General features: G+C 43.8%; 1 protein-coding gene across 2 annotated transcripts in view; it reads left to right on the top strand.

The window, feature by feature from the left end:
• LOC147659059 (protein tyrosine phosphatase domain-containing protein 1-like) overlaps positions 1 to 23,590 on the top strand; it is a 209,779-nt gene that overhangs the window by 147,057 nt on the left and 39,132 nt on the right. For both annotated transcript variants that reach the window (XM_086952001.1, XM_086952000.1), the window contains exon 11: positions 12,855 to 12,965. In XM_086952001.1, coding sequence (XP_086808127.1) covers positions 12,855 to 12,965 — 111 coding nt within the window. The remainder of the gene's footprint in view (positions 1 to 12,854; positions 12,966 to 23,590) is intronic.

Here is a 23,590-nt window from a genome sequence, read left to right as displayed (position 1 = left end):
CAGATCAACAGGCTGGAGCTCTGCGCCATTTTTCTGTCTCTCCAAGCATTCCTCCAGAGGATTGCGGGTTCCTCTGTGCTAGTCCGGACCAAAAATACAATCAGCATGTATTGTATCAACAAACAAGGAGGAACAACGCTTTTGCAGGAGGCTCAGGAATTGTGAGAATGGCTCACATTTCCACAAGATAGCCCTGAGAGCCGAACATGTCAGGGGTTTCCATAATACCCTGGCGGACACGCTGAGCACGTCTCAGTCGGACTGTCACAAGTGGAAGCTGGAACAGGCGAACACAGTGTTCCTAGCTTGTGGCAAACCAGCACTGGATCTATTCGCAACAAGAGAGAACAAGAAATGCCAATAATTATGCCAGCAGGTTCCCTCAACAGGGATAAAGAGGGAATGACCTGTCCATGCGATGGTCAGGAATTTGTGCGTAGGCTTTTCCCCCAATATCATTGATTCCGAAGGTGCTTCGCAAGATGAAGCTGGAAGATTGCTGTCGAATTCTGATTGCACCCCGTTGGCATGACAATATTGGTTCCAGGAATTTCTACTATTGTCTCAAGATAAGCCCATTCGCCTAATGCCGACGCCTACGATGTTGTGAAGGGACGGACGCCGAGTGTTTCATCTGGACCCACAGTCACTGCACTTGCACGCATGGCTTCTGATTTCTTAGAGTTCAAGGTCCTCAACATTTCACAGGACTGTCGTGAAATTTTGGCCAAATCTCGTGCCCAAAGGACAATCAAGGCTTATCGCCTCAAATGGAAACAATTTTGCTGTTGGTGTGAGGTGAATAATATTCACCCAATTCAAGCTCCTGCAGAACAAGTTCTCCCTTATTTGCTTTCTCTAGCCAAGTCTGGGCTTACTTTTCTTTTTCATTGGTCAAAGTACATCTTGCTGCTCTTTCCAGATTCAGGAAATGCTCAAAATTCCCTTCTGTCCGCTCGTCTTCACTCGACAAACAATTTATGAAAGTACTTTTCTGAGGCTTCCCTCCAGTGCAAGCACCCCCTACAGAGTGGGAACTCAACACCGTGCTAGCGCAGTTAATGAAGCATCCATTTGAGCTGAACCATAAAGCTAATCTCAAATTCCTCCCTTGGAATGTTGCCCATTTACTGACTCTTACAGCGGCAAGAAGAGTTAGTGAGATCCAAGCTTTCACTATAAAGGAACCCTTTTTACATTTTACTTGGGAATACGTAACCCTACGAGCAAATCCCAGGTTCATTTCTAAGGTACCAACACAATTTCACTTGAATGAGCCGGTAAGATTAAGAACATTCTTTCTGGATCCATCCACTCCAGATGAAAGAGCATTACACTCTCTGGATTTTAAGCGCTGTTTAAAATTCTACTTACAGAAAACTAAAGACATCAGACATCCCAACCAACTGTTCGTGGCCTATGGTCAAGCAACACTTGGAAGCGCAGTAACAAAGGCATCAATTGTCAGAAGGCTGGCATCTGTGATTCATTTCTGCCATGACAAGGCTAACAAACCTTTGCATAGGAAAGCCAAATTTCACTCTGAGAGGACTATATCAACTTCTACAGCATTGTTTGCTGGTGTGACTCTAGAAAATATCTGTTGTGCTGCAACATGGAAAAATGTCCACACGTTCACAAGGCATTACTGTGTTCAATCTTCCCATCAAGAAGATGCAGCTATTGGACATGCTGTCCTTCGCCATCTCTTTCATTAAGGTCAGATTCAGGTACCTTATTGTCCTTTATATGCTATTCTATTATTTTCAATATTCATGCAATATACCTATTTATATGTCTGCAAAATTGTAAAATATTCATATATATTAATATCTTAATGTTTATGTATTCATGTCTCATATCAATAATGTCTTCTTTTAACATAGCTTTTGATTTCTTATAGGCTTGGTTTAAAAAAAATGTTTAAAAAAATAAGGAGAATGTTCTCAACCATTGTGGATGCATTTTGGGAGTTTACAAACACTTGTCTCCCACCATCCGCAAATGACAGTATATTTGGTATACTGCTTGCTACTCTGATTCAGGCATGTGAATCTATGAAAGATACCCCAATACTGGATAAGAAAACAAGTTACTTACCTGTAACTACAGTTATCCAGTATTGGTATCTTTCATAGATTCACATGCACCCACCCTCCTCCCCGGCGAGTCAGTGCTCTATGATCTGGCAAACTTACTTCCCATTTGTGCTAAGAAAATCTGAGAAGAGCTGCCTCTGCTGAGAGTGTTCTAGAGGGTGCTGGTAGCTGATTGGTTGGAGCTAACATTTGGTTCTTTTTACTATTTATTTATTTATTTATTTGTGATATTTGTAGAGCGCATGCAATGGCCCAAGGGCGTCTCGGCGCTTAGTGTCTGAGTGTTTACCCTAGAAAATGATGGAAGATTTATTGATTAAAGAGCCAGGTCTTAAGTTGTTTCCGAAAGGACCATAAAGATGGACTGGCTTTAATCGTTGGTGGCAGAGTGTTCAACAGCTTGGCGGCTGAAACCAGGAATCTTCTATCGCCCCATGAGACCGTTTTTGTCCGGGGTATAACAAGATCTCCTGAACAAGATGACCGTAGCGTTCTAAGCGGACGATAAGGGGTCAGATTGCGGACAAGATGTGCTGGTCCTTGGTTGTGCAACGCTTTATACACAATGCACAGGGTCTTGAACTTTATCCTGTTTTTGATGGATAACCAATGCAGCTCTTTGATGGTCTTAGAGGCAGAGTGATGTTTAGGGATATTTCCCAAAAGCCTCGCAGCAGAGTTTTGTATTGATTGTAATTTATTCAAGACTCCTTCCTGTGCACTGAGAAACAGAGCATTGCAGTAGTCCAAGGTGGACAGCACAAGGGATGTGACAAGAGTTTTTCCGGCTTTATCAGGAAGGAAAGGGAGGATTTTTTTGATTATCTTCAGCTTATAAAAGGCTGAAGAGGTAATCTGGTTGGCATGTGGATGGAACGTGAGTCGGTCATCAAAGATGACTCCCAGATTCCTCACTTTGCTGACAGGCTCGGGGGGGGGAGCCTAAAGAGGAAGGCCACCAATTAGATGACCACTCAGGTGTTAATTGTCCAAAGATAACTACCTCTGTTTTATCTGAGTTTAACTTTAAACAATTAGAGGCCATCCAATTTCCTATTGCCATCATGCCAGCCCTAAGGTCACCTGCCACTTTATGGCCATTGTTCTTAATGGCTAGAACCAGCTGGGTATCGTCAGCATAGGACGTGAGGCTCATCCCATGAGCCCGAATGACATTGGCTAAGCCCGACACGTAGATGTTAAAAAGTGTTGGGCTTAGGGATGAGCCTTGAGGTACTCCACATGGCAGTGACATAGTGGACGATTGAAATGGTCCCGTTGTAACCACCTGAGTTCTGTCAGCTAGAAAGGAGGCCAGAAGTTTACTGGCCATCCCTTGTACACCCAGGCCCTCGACACGGTCAATCAGGGTGGTATGATCGACCGTGTCGAAGGCTGCAGACAGATCAAGTAGTATCAGAACTGCTGTACCCCCAGTGTCACGGATGAGTGACACTGGGGGTACAGTAGTATCTACATCTATAATGATGTAGATAGGCTACTAAGATTTAGGCCTAGGCTTTTTTTCTTTTAGCCTACTACTTTTATTTACTTACGGCACTACTTTTGTTTTTTAACGTGGGACTCCCGCCTCGGTGACGAGGAATGATTCAGGCTTGTGAATCTATGAAAGATACCAATACTGGATAACTGTAGTTACAGGTAAGTAACTTGTTTTCATCCCCACTCTAGCAAAACTGCTGGAAAAATGTGTACAACTACAACTTTGTAATTACATTGAGAATTTCAACCTCCTAGACAAACACCAGTCCGGCTTCCGGCAAGGTTATAGCATGAAATCTGCTCTCACCCACATATTGGATGACATACTAAAAATGCTAGACCGCAACGAATCATGCCTATTGATACTTCTTGACTTATCCTCCGCTTTCGATACGGTTAAGAATGACAACCTGTTGTCCCTACTGGAATGAAGGATGGGCCTTACTGGCCCAGTGTTACAATGGTTCACCTCCTTCCTTAATAACAGAACTCAAAGAATTAAGATAAAGCATTCACTTTCTCAACCCTCCTTGGTCACCTTAGGAGTCCAACAGGGCTCAGCACTCTCTCCCATTCGTTTTAATCTATTCATGGAGCCCCTGGCAAACTCATTGAACTCTGCGAACATCCAATATCACCTGTACGCTGACGACACCCAACTGAATATGAAAATCTCCTCACCAGAAGACTTCATCTCTCTCAACGCTATTCTACAGAACACTCAAAGTTGGCTCACTGGCAACCACCTTATGCTTAACACCAAAAAAGCAGAATTCCTTCTCATCTCCCCACCCAAACACACACCCAAGATAGATCTTTGGTTGAGACATCTAACTTCCTTTGACTGTGCTCCCCACATCATTGACTCCACGAAATCCTTGGGAGTCACCATAGGCAAACACCTGAACATGCAGGCGCAAATAACTCATGCCACCAAAGGAGCCAATCACCAGTTGAGTATACTAAGGAAACTTAAACCCTTCCTCCCACAGACTGACTTAAGAATGGCGGTAGAAGCCCTAGTGTTGCCAAGATTGGATTACGGAAGCATCACTCTATGCGGTCTCCCCAAATACAAGCTGGCCCCGCTGAGGTCTGCGCTCAACGCTGCGGCCAGACTGGTCTCAGGGATTAAAAGAAATAACCACATCTCTCCAACCTTGAAAGCTCTGAACTAGTTGCCCTACGAGGCAAGAGTACACCTAAAGGTTGCCTGCATGACCCTCAAAGCCCTGCATAACAATACCCCCACTTACTTAGCACTAAAGCTAGAGCGATCGGGAGGATGCAGACAATTGTGAAGTGCGAGGTCACTAGTACTGAAACCACAATCCTTCCATAAAAAGAGAACTGGTTGCAGAGCTTCTTCAGGGATTGCACCGAAGATTTGGAACTCCCTACCTCCACTGGTACGTGGAATCTCATCCTTTACCTCCTTCAAAAAAGAAGTAAAAATGCTTCTAATGAACAAATCTACATCCTAAGGCTTTAATTCCATTTTGACTAATTGTTACCTATGATATTCGGATATTTCTGTCTACCTCTTTTGGATTATATGGAAATTACTGAATGTATATATTCTACCTCAACCTCCTAATGACTAATAAGTGTGCACAGTGAAGTGCTCTGATTCCCTCGTGGATAATTCTTTGTTGTCTACTTGTCACCTATGCTATCCATATAATACTATATAACTCTTTTATACCGAATAGCAAATACCAAATGTTTGTATACTACATCAACCATCTAATGTTTAATGATTGTATATTGTAAAGCGCTCTGATACCCTCGGGTCACGTTCGAGCTATATAAAACTTTATAAATAAATAAATAAATTACTCGAAGTTCAAAACTCCGGAAATGTTGGGCGTTTTGTTCCCTTTTTGACTGGCTTTCATCTGTGCCATTTAAGGGAATGTGCTGACGGATCACGCAGAATGTGTATTTTTCTAACTTGGTGTCAAATCTTTTTGTGTGTTTTCACAGTTTTACTGTTTGAAGTGTTGCGCAAATACTTTACACATTGCCTCTGATGTAATCTTGATTGCTCTTTGCCAAGCTACCTCAGGGTGAGCAAAGGTTAGCTCAGAGGTTCTACTTAGGACCAGGAGCAATTATAAGTGTAACATTAAATTAGCTTACCTTTACTGTTACTAGCTCAATCTTCTATCACTTACATATGGAATCCGATGGTTTAAAACATTTTTGACTGAGACAACAGTTAACTTTCAAGCCCTGTTTTTAAAACAGCTATGTTATGAAGCTGTTGATGAAGTCACTGCGGTTTTCTCCACCAGAAATGTGCTTTGGACTTTGTTGCATTGCAGCCACCGTCAAAAGGACCAAATTTTGCAGCAAAAATTGCAAATTGTGTGACACTTATTTGGCAGTATTATTTTCATTCATTTGAGCTAGAAACAACATGTATGTGAAATTTGCAAATTATGTGGAATATCATTTGGTAAATAGGCTAAATCCATAATTATGCAGTAACACTGCAGCTAGAGAATCACTTAAATTCACTGTCCTGCAACATTGTTCACAATTTAATGAGAGGTAAACAAAACCTAATCATTCTAATTCCCATCAGGGGGCCATTGTTAGTTGCACTTTGAAGAAAACTGCTTTTTCAAGCTAATTATACCCAAATAAACATAATATATACAAATATATAAATGATCGATGTTACTGTCATGGGATACTGAGTTACAAACCACTTGGCCTTTAGGCTCGTGGTTTCTGACGTCACCAAAACCCTTCAATGGCAATACTGGACTATATTACATAATTACCTGTTATTAGGAGCATCTGGACCCATCCACACCCACACCTACTCAGGAGGTAAACTACGGGATGGATGCCATTAGGATGTGTGTGTGTTTGTGTAGCATAAAACCTTCAAAAAGTTCTGTATTGCTCGTTTGACTTAGATCGCGCTGGTCTCCAAACAAAAACTCATAAAAATTTCTGCAAGAGACAAGCTAAAGATGAAGCTGGGAAGTGTTGCAAAACATGCAACAAAAACTACAAAACAAAATACTGAAGGGAAGAAAGCAGGGAGGGATAGGGACATGAATAGAGAGAAGGATGGGTGGAGAGGTAGATGATGTAAGGGAGGGATGGAGAGAAGGATTAGTGCACGGAGAGCAAGATGGTGAGGTGGGTGGTTTCAAGGATGGATGGCAGAATGGATAGATGGATGGATCTATTGATCAATCAAAGGAGAAAAGTAAGAATAGATTGAAAGCAGAATGGATGAGAGAAGGGTGGTAAGATGAAAGGAAGACTGGGTGGAGAGAGGAATGGGTGGGTGGAGAGATGGATGACCTGAAAGGAAGGATAGCCAAAAGTTGTCATGAATTTGGCACTGTAGAGCCCCTGAGGGAGGATTATGCCTGAACCTCAGTGGAAAACTTATGCAGTGGATGAGGAGGTGGTTAGCACCATAGAGGCGGGCGGCAAAGCAAATCCCATCTTGGTTTCTGGACTCATGTCCGTGTGGCCGCCTCACCTCGATTTCCCCACTCTGACTGCCATTTGAATCTCTAAAAACAGGAAAGTAGCCGGGAAGCAGGGAGATAAACTATAAAATAGATACACAAAGGGCTGGAGAATTGTGGGGGAATGGGAAGCCAAGCAGTTGAGAAATACACAATGGGGAAGTCACGCTTGTGTGTGAAGTGATGATGTCCACCCCTTCTGTATTGACTTATTCACTTTGAAACAGCTGCCTGTTAGAGACCCGTGTAAGAAAGTTAAAATCTTTTCACTTTCGGTTCAATTCTGGCCTCTCAATAAGGTCAAACAGCTTCAAAGGACTGTAGGTCAATTATTCAAGCACTGATTATTTAGAATATCTATGGAGGAGGATAACATTGCCAATGTCACTAAGACTGCAGTTGCAATCTTTGCACAGTACTCAGCTACAATCCTGGTTTAAATCGGCTACTCAACGAGGATCTCCCTGGACAATTTGTCTGGCCTGGTGTCATCCAGTTATTGGCTGGATCCAACTAGCCAAAACATGCAATGATTGAGCCCAAGTCTACTTGCGATATTTATTATGAGAGCAATAAAGGATGTGCAGGTTACTAGCTCCTCTCTAAAACCTGACAATGTCATAGCTTTTTATTTTAAAATCTTCTTCAGCAGCACAGCCATTCTATTGATGAATCAGGGAAGGTCAGCTTCCTCTATCATGGCTTTCCCCAACGATCTCTAAAATATATTAATCAAAGCGGCAAGGTTTCCGTTCAGCTGGAATCCACTTAATCCCCACAAAGAAGTGTGCAAAGTACCCAATTTACTACCTGTAGCAGCGCGCGTTACATTTCGGTCCTTTGCATCACCCTGAATACTCTTCAAGACAAAGGCCCTTGGTATCTCTGCTCCAAGACAATGAACCTTACCCCACCCATACCAGAGCTTTAGCCACTCTAGGGTTTTGCTGGCAAAGACTAGACTTCCATTTCTTCTCATCTCAGCCCCTTCTCTGCGAAACTGTCAACCAATGGCTCTGCAAGACGAACATAATCGCTTCAGATTCAGGGAGAACCGACCTAGCTCTTCAGCTAATGCGTTCGATTATCATATTCTTTTTCCTTTGCCATGCAACCCGTCATTTTCTACCTAGTGCTTTGTAGCCATAGTATTCTAACTGCACGATCACATTACAAATGACTAATAATTAAATACAACACAAATGGCATAGTATGTTAACATAAATAAACTACTTTTCTTCACATGAAGATACAAAGGGAACGTGTGTGAACCTGGCAATACACCTTCAAGATCCATTAGATGCCATCTTATATCCAGGGGGTCTGACACTCCCCCAAATAAATGCATTCTTGACTTTGTAGTAGGGTTTGGTGGCCCAGGGTCGGGTCTGCTATACCTGTGTCGGGTTTTCTGCCAATAATAAAAGACAAAACAGTGACCTTTGATGTAAAAGAGAAGAGGGAGGGAGGGGTGGAGAGAGAGGCTGAGAGAGATACAACTGCTGGCCGAAAATGTGGAATCAGATGACATGGACTCAATATCGGCTTCCCTGCTTTTTCACATTGTGTGATCCTAGATAAACTTTTTATTTCACACAGTCTCCTTAATCTTTATTATCACATATGAGAGCTTTTTTTAAACTTGAGTTCAGGTAGGGCTCTATACAAGCACCTCCTATGTTTCATTTAGTAGACTATAATGTTGCTCCACCTATGATAAAAATCTATTTTACATTTAGGGTTTACATGACTACTGACTTGCCTCTAGGTTCACTGATGGGATTGCCAATGGGGTGAACTGTTAATGTTTCACTTTGATATGCCCAGCGTACCTGCATTTACTTCGTACACCTCTTGCCTGCAGACCACAACACTGATTGAGCATGTCTAGGACGGACATCGGCAGCAACCTTACACAACGAGACAGGCAACATCATAGGCTCACTAAGTGTAAGAGGCCCCTACGACCCACTGAGTTAATGGCTCCCTTCCCCGTCTCCCTATGGTCCTAACCCATTCTGTTACTGTTCCCCTCTAATTACTCTCTCCCTCTCTTGCTCTTGGTCTTTACGGGCCGCTAGATGTAGGTGAGATATTCTGTTTTGTCTTCTGCTTTTATTACACAAATTGATCAAACAGATTTAAACTTAAAAACTATCACTTTTAATAAATGTCCTTATATACAGTAATATAATTGATGTACTAAGGTGAAACACTTCCACATGTTAAAGAAACACTTTTTGAATTTTGAAGGGACTGTGTCACATTTCTACATTATGTTTGTTGCACAATATACTTGCCAAACGTTTTCCTCGCTTGGTTCACGCTCGGTCTTTTGGAGCCAAGCCAGACTCATGGCTCGGTTAGACATATTAATTTGTCTGCGTGCCCTTCCACTGTGCCTCTCTAGACAAAGGCTTATCTAATGCAAACCAGTACTGACCCTACTCCTCACGGAAACAGTCCATCCAGAACTTTGGTAATCTTACCACTCCACCCTGCAGTCCACTGCTTTTGTAGTTCGGAAATTTGAGATTCACACCTCCCACTGACCAATCTACGCCCCTGCTTATATCATAGCAATAACACATAGAATTCTGTCTTGGACTAGCACAGCGGCACGCATGCTCATTTGAGTTTTGAAGATAAAAATATTCTCAGGACTGATTCCAGAAAAACGCACATAAAAGTAATTCTGGTTCTGTCTTCTAAAAATAGGGGATGTGTTCTTGGCTTCCCTTACTGTGAAAGTAGTGTTAGATTTAGAGAGGGCTCATTGGTGAATGATTCAATATCAGACTGATTCAATCTTACGTTTAAATGAGAAGTTACTGCAGGAGGTAGAAATATAATATATTTAGTACATGCTTCTCCTTTACACGTTTTCTTTTTTTGCACTGCCAAACATGTCTGCCATTCAGTTTAACGGAGCTGGCTGTAAGCTAATATTAGACAAAATATAAAACACTCAAACATCAAATTAAAGTAAAATTAGTGCATTGGCGGTAGTTATAATTGATAGCATATATTGCCAGCTACATAATTAGTACTTTTTTGTGTAGCAGATTTAAAACTGCAGTATGCCATACAGGAATTGCTCAATTAAAAAACAATTCAGTTGCATATCTTGTGCAGGCAATTAGCATTGGCAAAGTTAATAGTTCTAATGAAGGCTGCAGACCTTTTGACTTTGGCAGTGCTAGCTTCCTTTGGTTTATTTTTCACTCCAAGATGGTCACCTATGCACAAGCATGCACGCAGATGAATAGTTGTCCATCTTTGAATGTGTTTTATATAAGACCATTCTAATATGGCCACCCATGTGTGCACAAGGCCATCTTTAAAAGCTTTTTGTAATAATGTTTTCCCAAAATCTTAAAAGATGGGTGACTGTATTGCTTCGTCCCCCCAAATTATAGAAAATGCCGCACTCCCACATAGTGGCACACACACAGCAAAGCAATAAAAATACCTGGAAAGGGATTCCACTCGCATAAAATGAGGCACATCAAAAGACAGTTTTCCGAATAAAGCAAGGGGTTTTATTTGTGCAACACTCTCTAACAGAAAGATTTTCCCAGATGTCAAAAGAAAACAATATGCACATGTCTGGACACCCATTGCAAGAAATAAACAATGCAAATAATCAGACAGATATATACACTAAATACATCAGATGATTATAACCAGTCTTGAATGTGCAAACAGACACACTCACACATTACCATGCCAATAATCAAAAGAAATGCATAACTAATCGTTCTCCCTCTGCATTCTTGCCAACTCGGCTGGAACATCCCTTGACAGCCAGGCAGAAGCCTCGATCGGGACCCTCAAAAGGACCCTGTGGCAACTCGTCTGTTCCACAGCGAGCTGCTGTCTAAGTGCCAAGATTTCCCTCCTTTAATACGTTTTACTCAACCGGAGGTGAAGTTTCTGAAAACATCGCCCCCTTTCTTCTGTTACGAAAACCGAGCTGACTGTACTGGTCTGTGTCCGGGTCAAAACAGAAGCTGGCCAGGCCACTGTATTTTGACTCTGAGACACAGCTGTACATTCCACACATTTTCTAGCAACAATAATCTCTGCCCTGAAAGTTACCAAGTGCTCACCCCACACATTATCTTAGTGAACTTACGAAAGTCTCCAAAAGTACAGAAAACAACCTTGAACGCGGATAGCTTAAACATCTAGAGCGATCTGGGGGCATGCTTGTGTGCGCAAGACTCAAGCTAGACAGAGTCAGAATTCAGGATGGCATGAGGGCATGTCAAAGCCAATAGTAAGAACTTCATAATACTTCCCAGTGTGCAACACAATGCACATTTGTGCACCACTGCCTATAGGCACACTACACACTTCATCTCCAAATGTACAACATAATGCACATTTGAGCACCACTGCATATAACACTATACTCTGAGACAGGAAAGTACATTCCACACCTTCTCTCATGCTTTCAAATGCACATCCCATACATGCTGTTCCTGGCAAAGCTGTAAAAAGCAAACACTCCCATAATTTGAAGCTACGAGGAGACACAAAATGAAATCTTCAAGGGAAAATGCACATGTAGGAAAAATGATGTTGTGCATTCAAGCTAGAGTAAATTAAAACACCAAAAGTCAATTAAAATAATGGTAGTCAAAGTTCATCACATGGGAGTGCCACTGGTACTACAGTGACCATGCGTTCACATCCATGCACATGCACAGGTAGCCATCTTGTATTTATTTTTAATACTTTATTACAAAAAATATTCAAAGGTGGGCACCAGTGTGTCCTGGTGTGTGTGCATGCGTGGGTGGCCATCTTTTAAAGGTTTTTATATAATTTGTAAAAAAAACTTAAAAGATGGTCTTCTTTCTCTCTCTGCCATTCCTACTATTCTCTCTGTTGCTCCCTCCATCTCACTCTCTCCCCCTTCTCCCCTACCTTTCTTTTCTGACATTCTCTCTTGCTCAGTCACTTTTTCACCATCATTATCCCTGTCCTGTCTCTCCTTTTCTATTTTATATTTATTAGCAACACATGATCCCCATATGCTGTTTTTGGCACCAACGCCACAGTTTTTTCTGAAGCAATTTCGCACTTCTTGCATCACTGGAGCTGACATCTCTGCACTCCAAAAGTGGCTATTGCACTCACTGGAAAGATAAAAAAATCTGCGAATGCCATGTAACATCAAGGCTATTTTGTGCTCATGGGAGACATTGCGGGGTTACAGAAGGGGAGGAAGAGGCGAGAGACAGGCCCTCTTCACTGTTGGGAGAAGGAAATGCAGAGCCCTCCTCAGATGTAATAGTTCACGTCACATTTACAGTCTGAATGGTTAGCTCCTAATGTCCTGTTCAGCTTCTCCACGCTGCTTCCCCAGTTCCCCACATTGATTTCAAGGAAAAAAGACTGGTTTTTAAACTAATTATTGCAATAACATTTATTGATATGGGGTGCTGCTGATTCCTGCCGTCCAGGAACACTCAGTGACTTTTGGCTGCATTGATTGTGTGTGTGCACCATAACTGCAGTCAATGTCTACTGTGTATTTATGTCTCTCAAGAGTTGGAGTGGCCGGTGTGTTTGTTGTTATATATATGTTATCAGGGAAGTTTGTGGAAACCAGTTGTAACCTCCCAAGGCAATGCCTCCCCATGCATCTAGAAGATGTGTGCTTGCTTATCGACTGATTGGTTGTGTCTTATCTGTTATAGCATGACGCTATTACTGGTAACGAGGAACTTTTGTATCTCAGTCTAAGGCTGAAACAATCATCTGCATCCTGGAGTGCATCAGTAAACTGACCGACCTGACTGCTGAAGTGGAAGATGCCATTTTCTTGCGGTTAATCAGAGCCTGTACTCAGGTGAGTGTGATGCACATGGAGGGAGGTGCCATAAGGAAAAGCGCTAGACAACAGAAGGTTTGCACCAATGCAGGAATCCAACAGTGTAGGGTGGTTGGGCGCTGGGCATGTTGGATCTGAAGAGCAATTGATAACTAAAGATGTAACCTGATAGAGTTCTAGATATGGGTGGTCTATGTGGGCGTGTTGGGATGAGATGTTGATGATTGGATTTTGTTTTTTGATATTCACAAATAACTTATACACAATACAATAAAACCACTGACAGTGGTAATGGCTCTTTGACATGAAATAAACAGGGCAACATGCATAGCACTCCTAGTCATAGGGTGGCCACCATCCTAAGGGGCTCAGGTCGCACTTCGTATCTCAGGGGATATGAGAACAATGTGGCTTTCTTCTCCTTAGATCTTAGCAGGTGACTGTACCAATATGTTCTAGCACTGTAACCAACAAAATTCCATCCCCAGTCCCATATGTGTTTTTATATGCAATCTTTTACATATATTAAAACATGCAGCCTTAGTGACTGTGTGATAGGCTCCAATAATTGGATGCTTGTAGGTGAATTTGCTTTTATGCCTAAAAAAACAGGTATAGGATGCACCGTGGAAGGATGGATCCTGGCATGGCAAGGAATAGGAGAGGATGGACCTTTGGGCAAGGAGGCCAACACTAGACATTTACTCATCTATGTTCCATTTTCATAAGCATAAACCATGACCGGGCGGGGTTAGAGAGCTAAACATAATGTACCTATATTACGTTGACATCATCTTACTGTTACAGGGGTTCACAGTGACTAAGAGGATTCTTTCATGATAACATCTTCTAAATCACTTTTTCTATGCATTTCTGAATTTTGTTTGACCACTTTGTGGCAATAATGGAAATGCAACTGGTTCCATGCTTTTGAGGATAGAAAGACTCAATACGCTTGTTTATTTATAAGAAAACATTTCAGTCTAGAGATGTCTTGATTCTTCAGTTTCTTAAACCATCTTGAGACTTAAGAACAGATCTTTTGTACTCTAGGCTTCTACTTAAAATGTATTTGAGGCCCCAAGGGCTGTCAGTTGTATAGATCTTAACACCAGGGTGATGTGATTGAAGTGATATGAGAAGCTGGCTTAGTATATGGTGCTCACTTATGTGAGTGTAGCACACTGCACTAATCCAGACAATCCTTATGGTGATTTTAGTTGTCGTAGACAACCTTAGAAAGCTCTCTAAGAGGTTGCTGTAGAAATCAGCCTTCAGGCTTAGTCCAGAAGGAGTGAAAAGCAGCTTGTTTTACCAGTACTTAATCTTATGGTATAGGTTAAGTTATAAAAAATATGTATTTATTATTAACACTCACTAACACAATGCATTATCTCCTACCTAGAGATACAACACAATACACACAATACTTTGTCAATAGAATTTGTAAATAGCACAGAAACACAGTTGTCCCCAGGGGGAGACCAAACCATATATTAAAATAGTGGAATGCAAACCATATATACTAAAATAGTGGAATGCAAACCACGACCTAAGTGCAAAATGGAGAAAATTGACCCAGTAGACGTAGAAGAGCCGGGAACCAACGGAACCACCCAAGGTGAGCATCTAAGAACCACATGGAGGTTGTGTGCAGAGTGGGAATACGACTGCATGCTCAATATTGGTGAATAGGTAAGTCGCGGTTGCAATTTTAAATAAGAAGGACCCTTCCCAGCGGATCCAAAAGAAACTCTGTGGAATATGGAAGGTTGGATAGTCACCCCACCCATGGATACCCCAGGAACTAGGATACCTACACCGGAGAAGCCGGGTGTATAGATGTGAAGTGACGTTGGAAACCGCCGTAGACCACAATGGAGGACTTCGGAAAAGATGCCGCTCGCGAAGTAGGCGAAAGAGTTTGGTGGAACCCTAAGGTGGGTTCAAGGTCAGCGGTAACTGCAAGCAGAGGGGACAGATTCTATGCCACTCAGGAATGACCGGGAGGCATGGAAGATGAATTCACACCGATGATGGAGATTCCCCCTGCTAAAGCTTGGCTGAGCAGCAGGAGGGAAGAATCGTGTGTGTGGTCAGCAGCAGCAATAGTTTGCTGTCCGGGTCTAGAAGACTGTCACTGGTAGCACTGAGGGTTTCCTGGAGGAGCTTTACAGTGTATGAAATCATATCCCTATACCTTAAAGTACGATACCAAACACAACAGGGTTCGTTACAGCCAGTTTAGAGATAGCCATAGCGGAATGATGCATAGCCACTCTATGAATCTTAATGACTGATGCACTTACAACCTGGGAGCATGGATTCCGAAGTATGTAGGGGTGTCCTGCTCATCCAGAGGCACCCTCACACTTAGAACCGAGCACCCTGCCTTCAGGATTGAAATGCCTGCCTTGGGGTGACTTATAGGTTTCAAGGACAGTGACCTCAGATATATGGAAACTTATATCTGTTGTAAGTTGTGTTTTCACCAGCTTACAAAGCTTACACAGGCCTGTAGTCACAATTTGAGTAGGCTCCCATGGGTGGTATAATATATGCTTCAACCCATGGGAGACCCCTGGTGTGCCTATGCCTTGTGTGCCTTAGTACCATATACTGGGGACTTACAAGGGTAAACCAGTCACCAATCTTGAGTGTGTCTAACCACTCACCATGTCCAATTTAGTGAAGAAGCACAGAGACTGGGGTCCTGATTAGCAGGCTCCCAGTCAGAGTAGTCAGCAAACCATAATGAAACCAGCATAAAGTAGGGGTGACCATGAAAGCAAATTCTACTGCCTACATTACCCCTACTGATAGTCTGGAGACAGGGCTGGGAAACAAAGGGCCTGTGTGCACTCCAAAGACCCACCTTTGAAGTAATCCCCACTTCGAAGGCACAACTGGGTATAAGTACTGGGCCTCTAACCCTACCAAGACAGTACAGTGTTGGACCTGTGAAGAACTCTTCCATGAGCAAAGACTGATGTGCTCCAAGCATTGCTGCTCTGCTTGACTGCTGTTCTGGAAGAAATGCTTTTCTGGTTAACTGTGCTGCCCTGCTGCCTGCTAATTTCTGCCTTGCCGAGGACAAGGACTGGACCCATCTCACTTGAACCCAGAGTTACTCCAAGAGGTTGCTGGCTTGCCCGCTGTTCTGAATTCTCAGGGCCATCAAAGACTTCCTTCAACCCTGCAACAGCACCTGGACTCTGCCATCTGTGAGTCCTGCCATGCCAGGTGGGGCCAATCCAGTCCATGCCTTCATCGACTGTACGAATTGGAACCAAGGCATCGCCTGCATCCAAGGGATTGTTGCAGACGCATCGCCTCCTCTGCTCATTGCTTCGATTATTCGACATCGACACATACTCCATCCAAGGTACTTTTTCAGCGGGACCACTGTGTCCCTGGTTGGCGGTTTTAAGACTCTAAGCACTATATTTTGATGAAATCTTTACAAATTCATAACTCCTGTTGTACGTATTGGATTCTTGTAGTTTTGGTTTTGTGTTACTCATGAAAATATAATCTATTCTTCTAACCCTGTGTGGAGTATTTCTGTGGTGTTTTCATTGTGTTACTGTGTTTGTTGCACAAATACTTTACACATTGCCTCTTTATATAAGTTTGACTGCTCTGTGTCAAGCTACTAGAGCGTGAGCATAAGTTATCTTTTAGTGTGTATCTAGCTTACCCTGACTAGAGTGGTGGTTTCTGCTTGTGCAGGGTGCATAATCTGACAACCAGAAACCCCAGTTTTAACACAATGCCTCTTCTAAGGCTCCTAATTGTTATTTCCTTTCCGCTCCAACTTCCTACCAGGTAGCTCTTGGTCCCATCTTTGCCACTGAAAATGTAAATATATATTTAGTAATTTATCATTACTAACTAAGGTTATGCTATACTAAGTACCATGCAGAGGGTGAAATTAAAATATTGATATCAAAGTGGAGTGAAGTTAGTACATTTTGCCCCTAGTGATAAAGGGGAGACTCAAAACTTACCTGGACTTTCCTGAAGCAAAGTTTACCTTCACATGTCGCAGGGATTCTGTTCTCACACAGAACTGTGCACAGAAACTTGGAACCTCAGTGAATTAGGGTGTATCAAAACTCACCTTAGTACCCAAAAATCCCCTACCAGACTAGCAACAGTGTCTCATTGGTTCTTACACACTCCCAATGTTTAGACAAACCAGAACATGGACTTAGAACACCTCAGGTAACATGGAACACATGAACACTCTTTCGTTATACAATCATATCAATCCAGAACAAGGAGTAAATTAAGACACGTGCACATTTGAAATGTTTATTTTCTAATGCAGTGTTCTCAAGCAGAGTATCTTAACTAATACAAGCAAACATATTATAACAAACAAAGTAATCAGCATAGTTACTAGTCCATAGAATACAAAGGGAGAAAGCATGTTAAAATGCTAGAGGGAAGAAGGCTAAATAGCACCTGAATCTTACCCTCCCTTGCTAGTATATTATATTATATCTAAGAAGGTCTCTTTGGGTTTTAGCAGGGCAGCCCCATACCTCTGATCCTAGTGGAAAGGGGTCACATCATCTTCCACCAACTCTCTGCATGCGAAGCATCATCAAGTGTGTGTGTATTCTCTGTGCAATGCAATATTAAACGCGCCTAAAACCTGAGTTTGGCCGCAGCTGCATGTATGATATGTCTAGAACGTGCGAAGATCAGACCTCACAACAACCTTGAAGGCCTCAGCACTCACTGTACAGACATAGCTTACCAAGCAAAGCTGATACCGAAACAACAACATATTATTCTCGTGTGAAGCAAAACACTCTAATAGGCTCAAAGCTAAAATAACAATATGTGCCGTGTGCAGAGCAGCAGAAAGGCAAAATAGCGTTTAAGCTCCTAATAAGCTCGTGCTAACTTAACACAGTGTGTAGGAAAAGCATCTCTATATGACACACCCAACCAATATTCCCTGCAGTTGAAAACTCTGCCCAAGATGGATGGAACTTCATGCTGTTAGCAATTGTTTTCCCCTTGCAAATGATGGCAGCCTTGAGTGGCAATGAGGACAATGCATAGCCACTACTTGGTAGCTGTTACTCCCCATTTCCTACTTCCAAAAGTATCACCATTGACTGCCATGGCCAAAATAAGGAACCAAAACCAGCCAGCCCCTTTTTTCTCCGAGGGCAATCTCTCTCTTTCCATCCACCCATTTTCTCTCTGTCCTTCCTCTCGGATCACAATTTCTCAACCTTCTCCCTTCTCTTTCTCTCTCTCTTTTAAAGCCCCTCATGCCTGCTACACTTAACCTCTGGGACCTGGGGACAGTAGCTGAGGCACAAAAAGTTGCCCTGTGTTTTCAAATCCGGCCTCCAAGGGCTCTAGCCAACCTGGAAAATACCCAGTGGAATAGAAGACCTGTTTGGCCCTGTCAGCACAGACACCTTTTTACTGTCATGTTGGACTTTAATTAAAAAACACCTGTCAACTGATGGAAAGTATTTTAACTTTGCAACTTCATACATGCCTTGATTTGTTCTATCATGTCAGCCCGATCGAGCATTATTGTACAGCAGGTTGGTGTCAATTTTATGGTTTAAATTTCTTTATTGTTTTAAGTTTGCAACACCCAAATATGGCAGCGTGTGGCCAGCTACCACCCATCAGAGCTATGGAATATATAATCGTATCAAGCAAGTCAAAGCCGGAAACTCAACAGTAGGTGCTTCTCCAATTAGTGTTGCATACAAAATATAACTCTAACCAAAGAAACATAACCCCCTTGGTCGCCTCCCCCCCATCCAACCAACTCCCTCCTCTATGGTCCATGTCCACTGCCTAAGCTTCCTGAGCCCACACATGACTCCTCCTCCCTCAGGCCGTCCCTATGGATTCGGTGAGACGCAGCAGCCGGAGATATCTGGGGCAAGTGACCTCCCTGAATTCCGTGGCTAGGAGCAACAGAAAAGGTTGCCACAGTTGGTTATATTTGGATCCCTCCCCTGCCAAGGTAAGTGATAACTTCTCCATACCAAGTACAGACCATAAACGATGTAGCCAACCTATGAATGTTGGGTATTGAGAGTGCGCCAATGTGTGAGTATGGTTTGTGTCGCCAATTGCTATCTGCCTGCCTCTGCGAGATCGCAGTGGGTACATCAGGGGGTTAGGGAGGCCGAGCAGGACATACGCTGGAAAGTGTGAAATCTCGATCTCAAAATGCTTATCTACCTCGTTCAATACCTGGGTCCATTTGGACCGGACATGCTCACACTCCCATAACAGGTTTACTAAGATGCCCACTTGGCCACAGCCGCGCCAACATGTCACCTCCCGCGTATGATCCATTGCTTGTAAGCGCTCCGGGGTGTAATACCAGTAGGTTACTACCTTCGTGAGGGTCTCAGTAAGCCCCATGTGGTATGCAGAGTGCCGGGCCCTATAGTATATATTGTCCTACTCCTTATGACTGAGCGCCCTGCCTAATTCCCTCTTCCATCGCGCTTTTCTGGGATTGTATGTATGGGTAGAGCTTACTTGCAGCATCTTATACAGATCAGAGATTAGTTTTTTATCTGATGTGCGCGTGAGTAGCCATCTTTCAGAAGGGGAAAGGAGCCTATCCGCTTCGGAGCCAACCTGGGGTTGAAGCGCCCAATGTCTAACTTGTAAATATCTAAGCCTCTCTGTCTCTGGGAGCCCATATACCTGCCTAAACTGGGGGAAGGGAAATTACCCCTTCAGCATCATATATATGATACAGAAAGCGAAACCCAGCAGGTCTCCACCTTGCAAAGGTGACCGCATCCATGCAAGGAGTGAACTCAGGGTTATCCATCAATGGGGTAAGCGGAGACAGAAAGGTTGTGAGTTCATGTTTGAGATTAGTAGCATCCCATCCCATATGTGCGAGCATACAAATTGGGGGGTCTGTGGGGTTTGTACAGGAAGAGAATGTCCCATAGAGTTCGCGCTGCCACCACCTGGTCTTGAAACATCCAGTGCTTCTCTGACTCCCAACGACTCAACTCCAACAGGTGTCGCAGCTGAGCGGCCTGAAAGTAGAGCAGAAGATCAGGAACCCCCAGTCCTCCCCCCTCAGGAGCAAGCGTCGCCAACACATGCCTCATTCGTGGCTTCCGACCATTCCAGATGAATTTTGCAAGCTCTGATTGTGTCTGTCGTATCCAGCCCACGGGCGGCAGAGAGGGATGGTGCGGAAGAGATAAAGGATCTGGGGTAAAATGGTAATTTTGACCGCTGCAATTTTGCCAAGCCAGGAGAGGGGGTAATACTTCCATTGTCTGAGTTCCCGGAGAATCCTCCTACTCAGGAGCACATAGTTGGTGGTAACCACTGCAGGGAGAGAGGAGGCCAGCTGGATCCCCAAGTATGGAATCGTGTCCGTTGCCCATTGAATAGGAAGCAAGTTCTGCAGGTGTTCCCGTTTGGGGCTTGACAATGAGAGATCTAGGGCCAATTTCTTTTCTGTATTCACCTTGAATCCTGCCACCCGAGCAAATGCATCCAGGTCTACCAGATATCCTTGCAGCGTGCTCCTCGGAGTGGCAAGTGATATCAACACGTCGTCCGCATATAAGCTGATTGTGTGGACCTACCCACCAAATTTTATCCCGGTAACTGCTGGGTTCTGCCGCAGTCTCAGAGTCAGTGGCTCCATATAGAGGGCAAAGAGGTGGGGCGACAAGGGGAACCCCTGCCTTGTGTTCCTCTCAATGGGGAATCAAGAGGACGTATGCCTGTTCACACGGACCACGGCTGTAGGGAACTTATAGCAATTGAGGATGTATGTGCGAAACCGCTCTCCTATCCCTGCTCGCTCTAAGACTTGCTCCAGGTAGGGCCAGTGAACGCGGTCAAACACTTTCTCAGCGTTGATAGCGAGCATCATATACTCTTCTGGGATACATGTGGCTTTCTCGATGAGATGGAGAACCCGTTTGGTGTTGTCTGACATCTGGCGCTCAGGAATGACTCCTGCTTGGTCTGGGTCATTAAGACCTGGCATATGAGGGCAAAGGTGAGCAGCTAGGATACCAGTATATAGTTTAGGGTCTATGTTGAGGAGAGAGATTGGACGATATGCTCCACACATAGATTTATCCCTCCCGGGCTTGGTAATGACCGCTATGGAGGCCTACAGGAGATCACTCGGAATCGCCCCAGGGTCAGTGAAGGAATTAAACAGCCCGGTGAGCAAAGGGGCGAGTAGGACACAAAACGTCTTATAAAAGATAGCAGAAAACCCATCCGGCCCGGACGCTTTAGCTGGTTTAAGACGAGAAATGGCTGCGATGACCTCCTCTGTATGGATATTCCTATTGAGGTGGTCGGCTTGGGCCTGGGTTAGAACTGGCAGGGCAACCGAATCAAAAAACGCAGTCCCATCTGCGCTGTCTAGTGGGGCCCCAGTGTAAAGGGTGGCGTAAAAATCGTGAAATGTTTCAGCTATCGCTTTATCCTCCAATACGCATTTACCATCCGCTCTGCGGATTTCACGAACTCCCTGCTTTTGTCGGGCCTCCCGCAGCCAATGGGCTAGGAGACGCCCGCACCTGCCCCCCCCAGAGTAGTAGGAGTGTTTTAACCGAAGCCCTGCAAATTCTGCCCTATCTTGAACAAGCGCCGCTAGCTGATGGCGTGCGGCCTTAAGCTGTCTCTATACCTGTGGGGCTTCTGTCCTCTGATGTATCCGCTCCAATGGCCTAGTTTGTTTTGCCAGTTCCTCCCTTTTGGGCTTGCACTCAGCATTATCTGCGTTAGAAATAGCGATGAACTCCCCCCGTAAGACTGCTTTCAGCGCTGCCCACTGTGTTGCAAGGGTTGTGTCAGAGTTGGCATTATGTGAGAGGTAATCAGTAATGGAATGCTGTATGCGCTTAACTACGTCCACCCGGTGGAGGGGCGTATCTCTGAGACGTCATACCCTGGAGGGCAGTGACAGTGGTGGGAGAGTGAGAGTGGCAATAACCGGTGCGTGGTCAGATAGGGAGGCAACTCCTATATCAACCGCAGTCGTGAGTGCGAGCACTAGTGTAGATGCTAAAAAATGGTCTAGTCTCACGTACGTCTTGTGCGCGTTTGAGTAGTATGAGTATTCTCGCTCGTGAGGGTGAAAGTCGCGCCACAGATCACACAACCCCAGGTCCCGATTCCGGGTAAGCCCCTCAGCAGAAAGAGCGTTCGTCTGGTGGGTGCATTGGCAAGACCTATCTTTATTGTTATCATACTAGGTTTAAGTCGCCCCCTAGGATGACATGCCGGTCTGTCGTGGCTGTGGCTTCCTTGAGAGCCGCATGCAAGAACCTCTCCTGGCCTCCGTTATGGGCGTACATTGCGCCAATGGTGAAAGTCAGGCCACTTATGGCAAATCGGTAAATCAGGAGTCTCCCCTTGATCTCGGCTTCCTTCTGAAGAACCTCCCCCCGAAACCACTGAGCCACCAGAATCGCCATCCTCGCTGTTTTAGTAGGGCTTGAAGAAAAGAATTGGGTGGGGAATTTCGGGGATCTTAAACGATTGGCAGTCCCTTGCTAGAGGTGAGTCTCTTGCAGGAGGCAGAGATCTGCTTGGGTATTCTCTAAGCATGACAGGACTGCCCTGCGCTTTACCGGATTATTGAGACCCCACATGTTTAGGGGAAGATCTTAAGCGAGGTGGCCGGCATAGTGGTGGTGTCAGATTTAAAGCACAAAAACAGATCCTCAGTAAAACATGCCAGGTGCACAGGATAAACATTGTCAAAGAACACTTAGGAGCATATGTACTGATCTTTCACACAACGCAGGGCAGCAGGCAAAATTGCTGTGTTGTGTTGTGTAAAAGGGAGAAAACTGAAACCCTACATATTTACAAAGATAAGGACCATTTCTGCTCTATCTTTGGACTGGCACACCGTGTGCAGCCTAGCACCAACACAGGCACCCTTGCACCACAGTTCAAGGGTGCCTGGCTTACAGGCAGGATTGTTTTTGTCTGAGAATGGCCCCCTTCCTGCACAAAAACAATGCCTAGAGGCATTATTGGCTTTTGAAGTGTGAAATAAAGATATTGTCTGTGTTGTGCTCCACTGGGGAAGGCGTATCATTTTGATTTATTCCACTAACTTTAATAAGTCAACAGGTTTAGTAGTGTCAAGATAACATGGCAGTTACATGTTACATTATTTAAGCATTATTTTGTTTAGCAATTTGCATTAATTTCTCTTCCTTTTGTGCTATTGTTCCATATTCATTAAATTAAATCCCACCTTCTTTTTCTTGTATCTTCATCACCATCCTCAAGAAGAAACTGTAATAGAACAGGAAAGTCTTCCTACCACCACCATGGATAAAAAGCTTTATTAAAGCTGTAAACATATGAGAGCAAAGGAAGGCTCAAGAGTATGTCACAAATCTTAGGGATAACTTTAAGTGATTGCATTCCCTATGTCCGACCCACATCTTTCAACCAGGTCTGAGCTTTAATTTAACAAGCATTGGCTTAGCCAATAGGTCTCGCCTTTGGGGCCTTATAAGTATTTAGTTATGCAGCACAATATTCTTCGTGTAACAACATCAACTTTTGCATGGCTAAACACTTATAAGGTCCCAAAGGCGAGACCTATTGGCTATGCCAAT

Source organism: Lissotriton vulgaris, unplaced genomic scaffold (genome assembly GCF_964263255.1).
Source record: "Lissotriton vulgaris unplaced genomic scaffold, aLisVul1.2 SCAFFOLD_968, whole genome shotgun sequence".
Classification (NCBI taxonomy): Eukaryota; Metazoa; Chordata; class Amphibia; order Caudata; family Salamandridae; genus Lissotriton; species Lissotriton vulgaris.
This window is presented reverse-complemented; position numbering and strand designations above follow the sequence as displayed.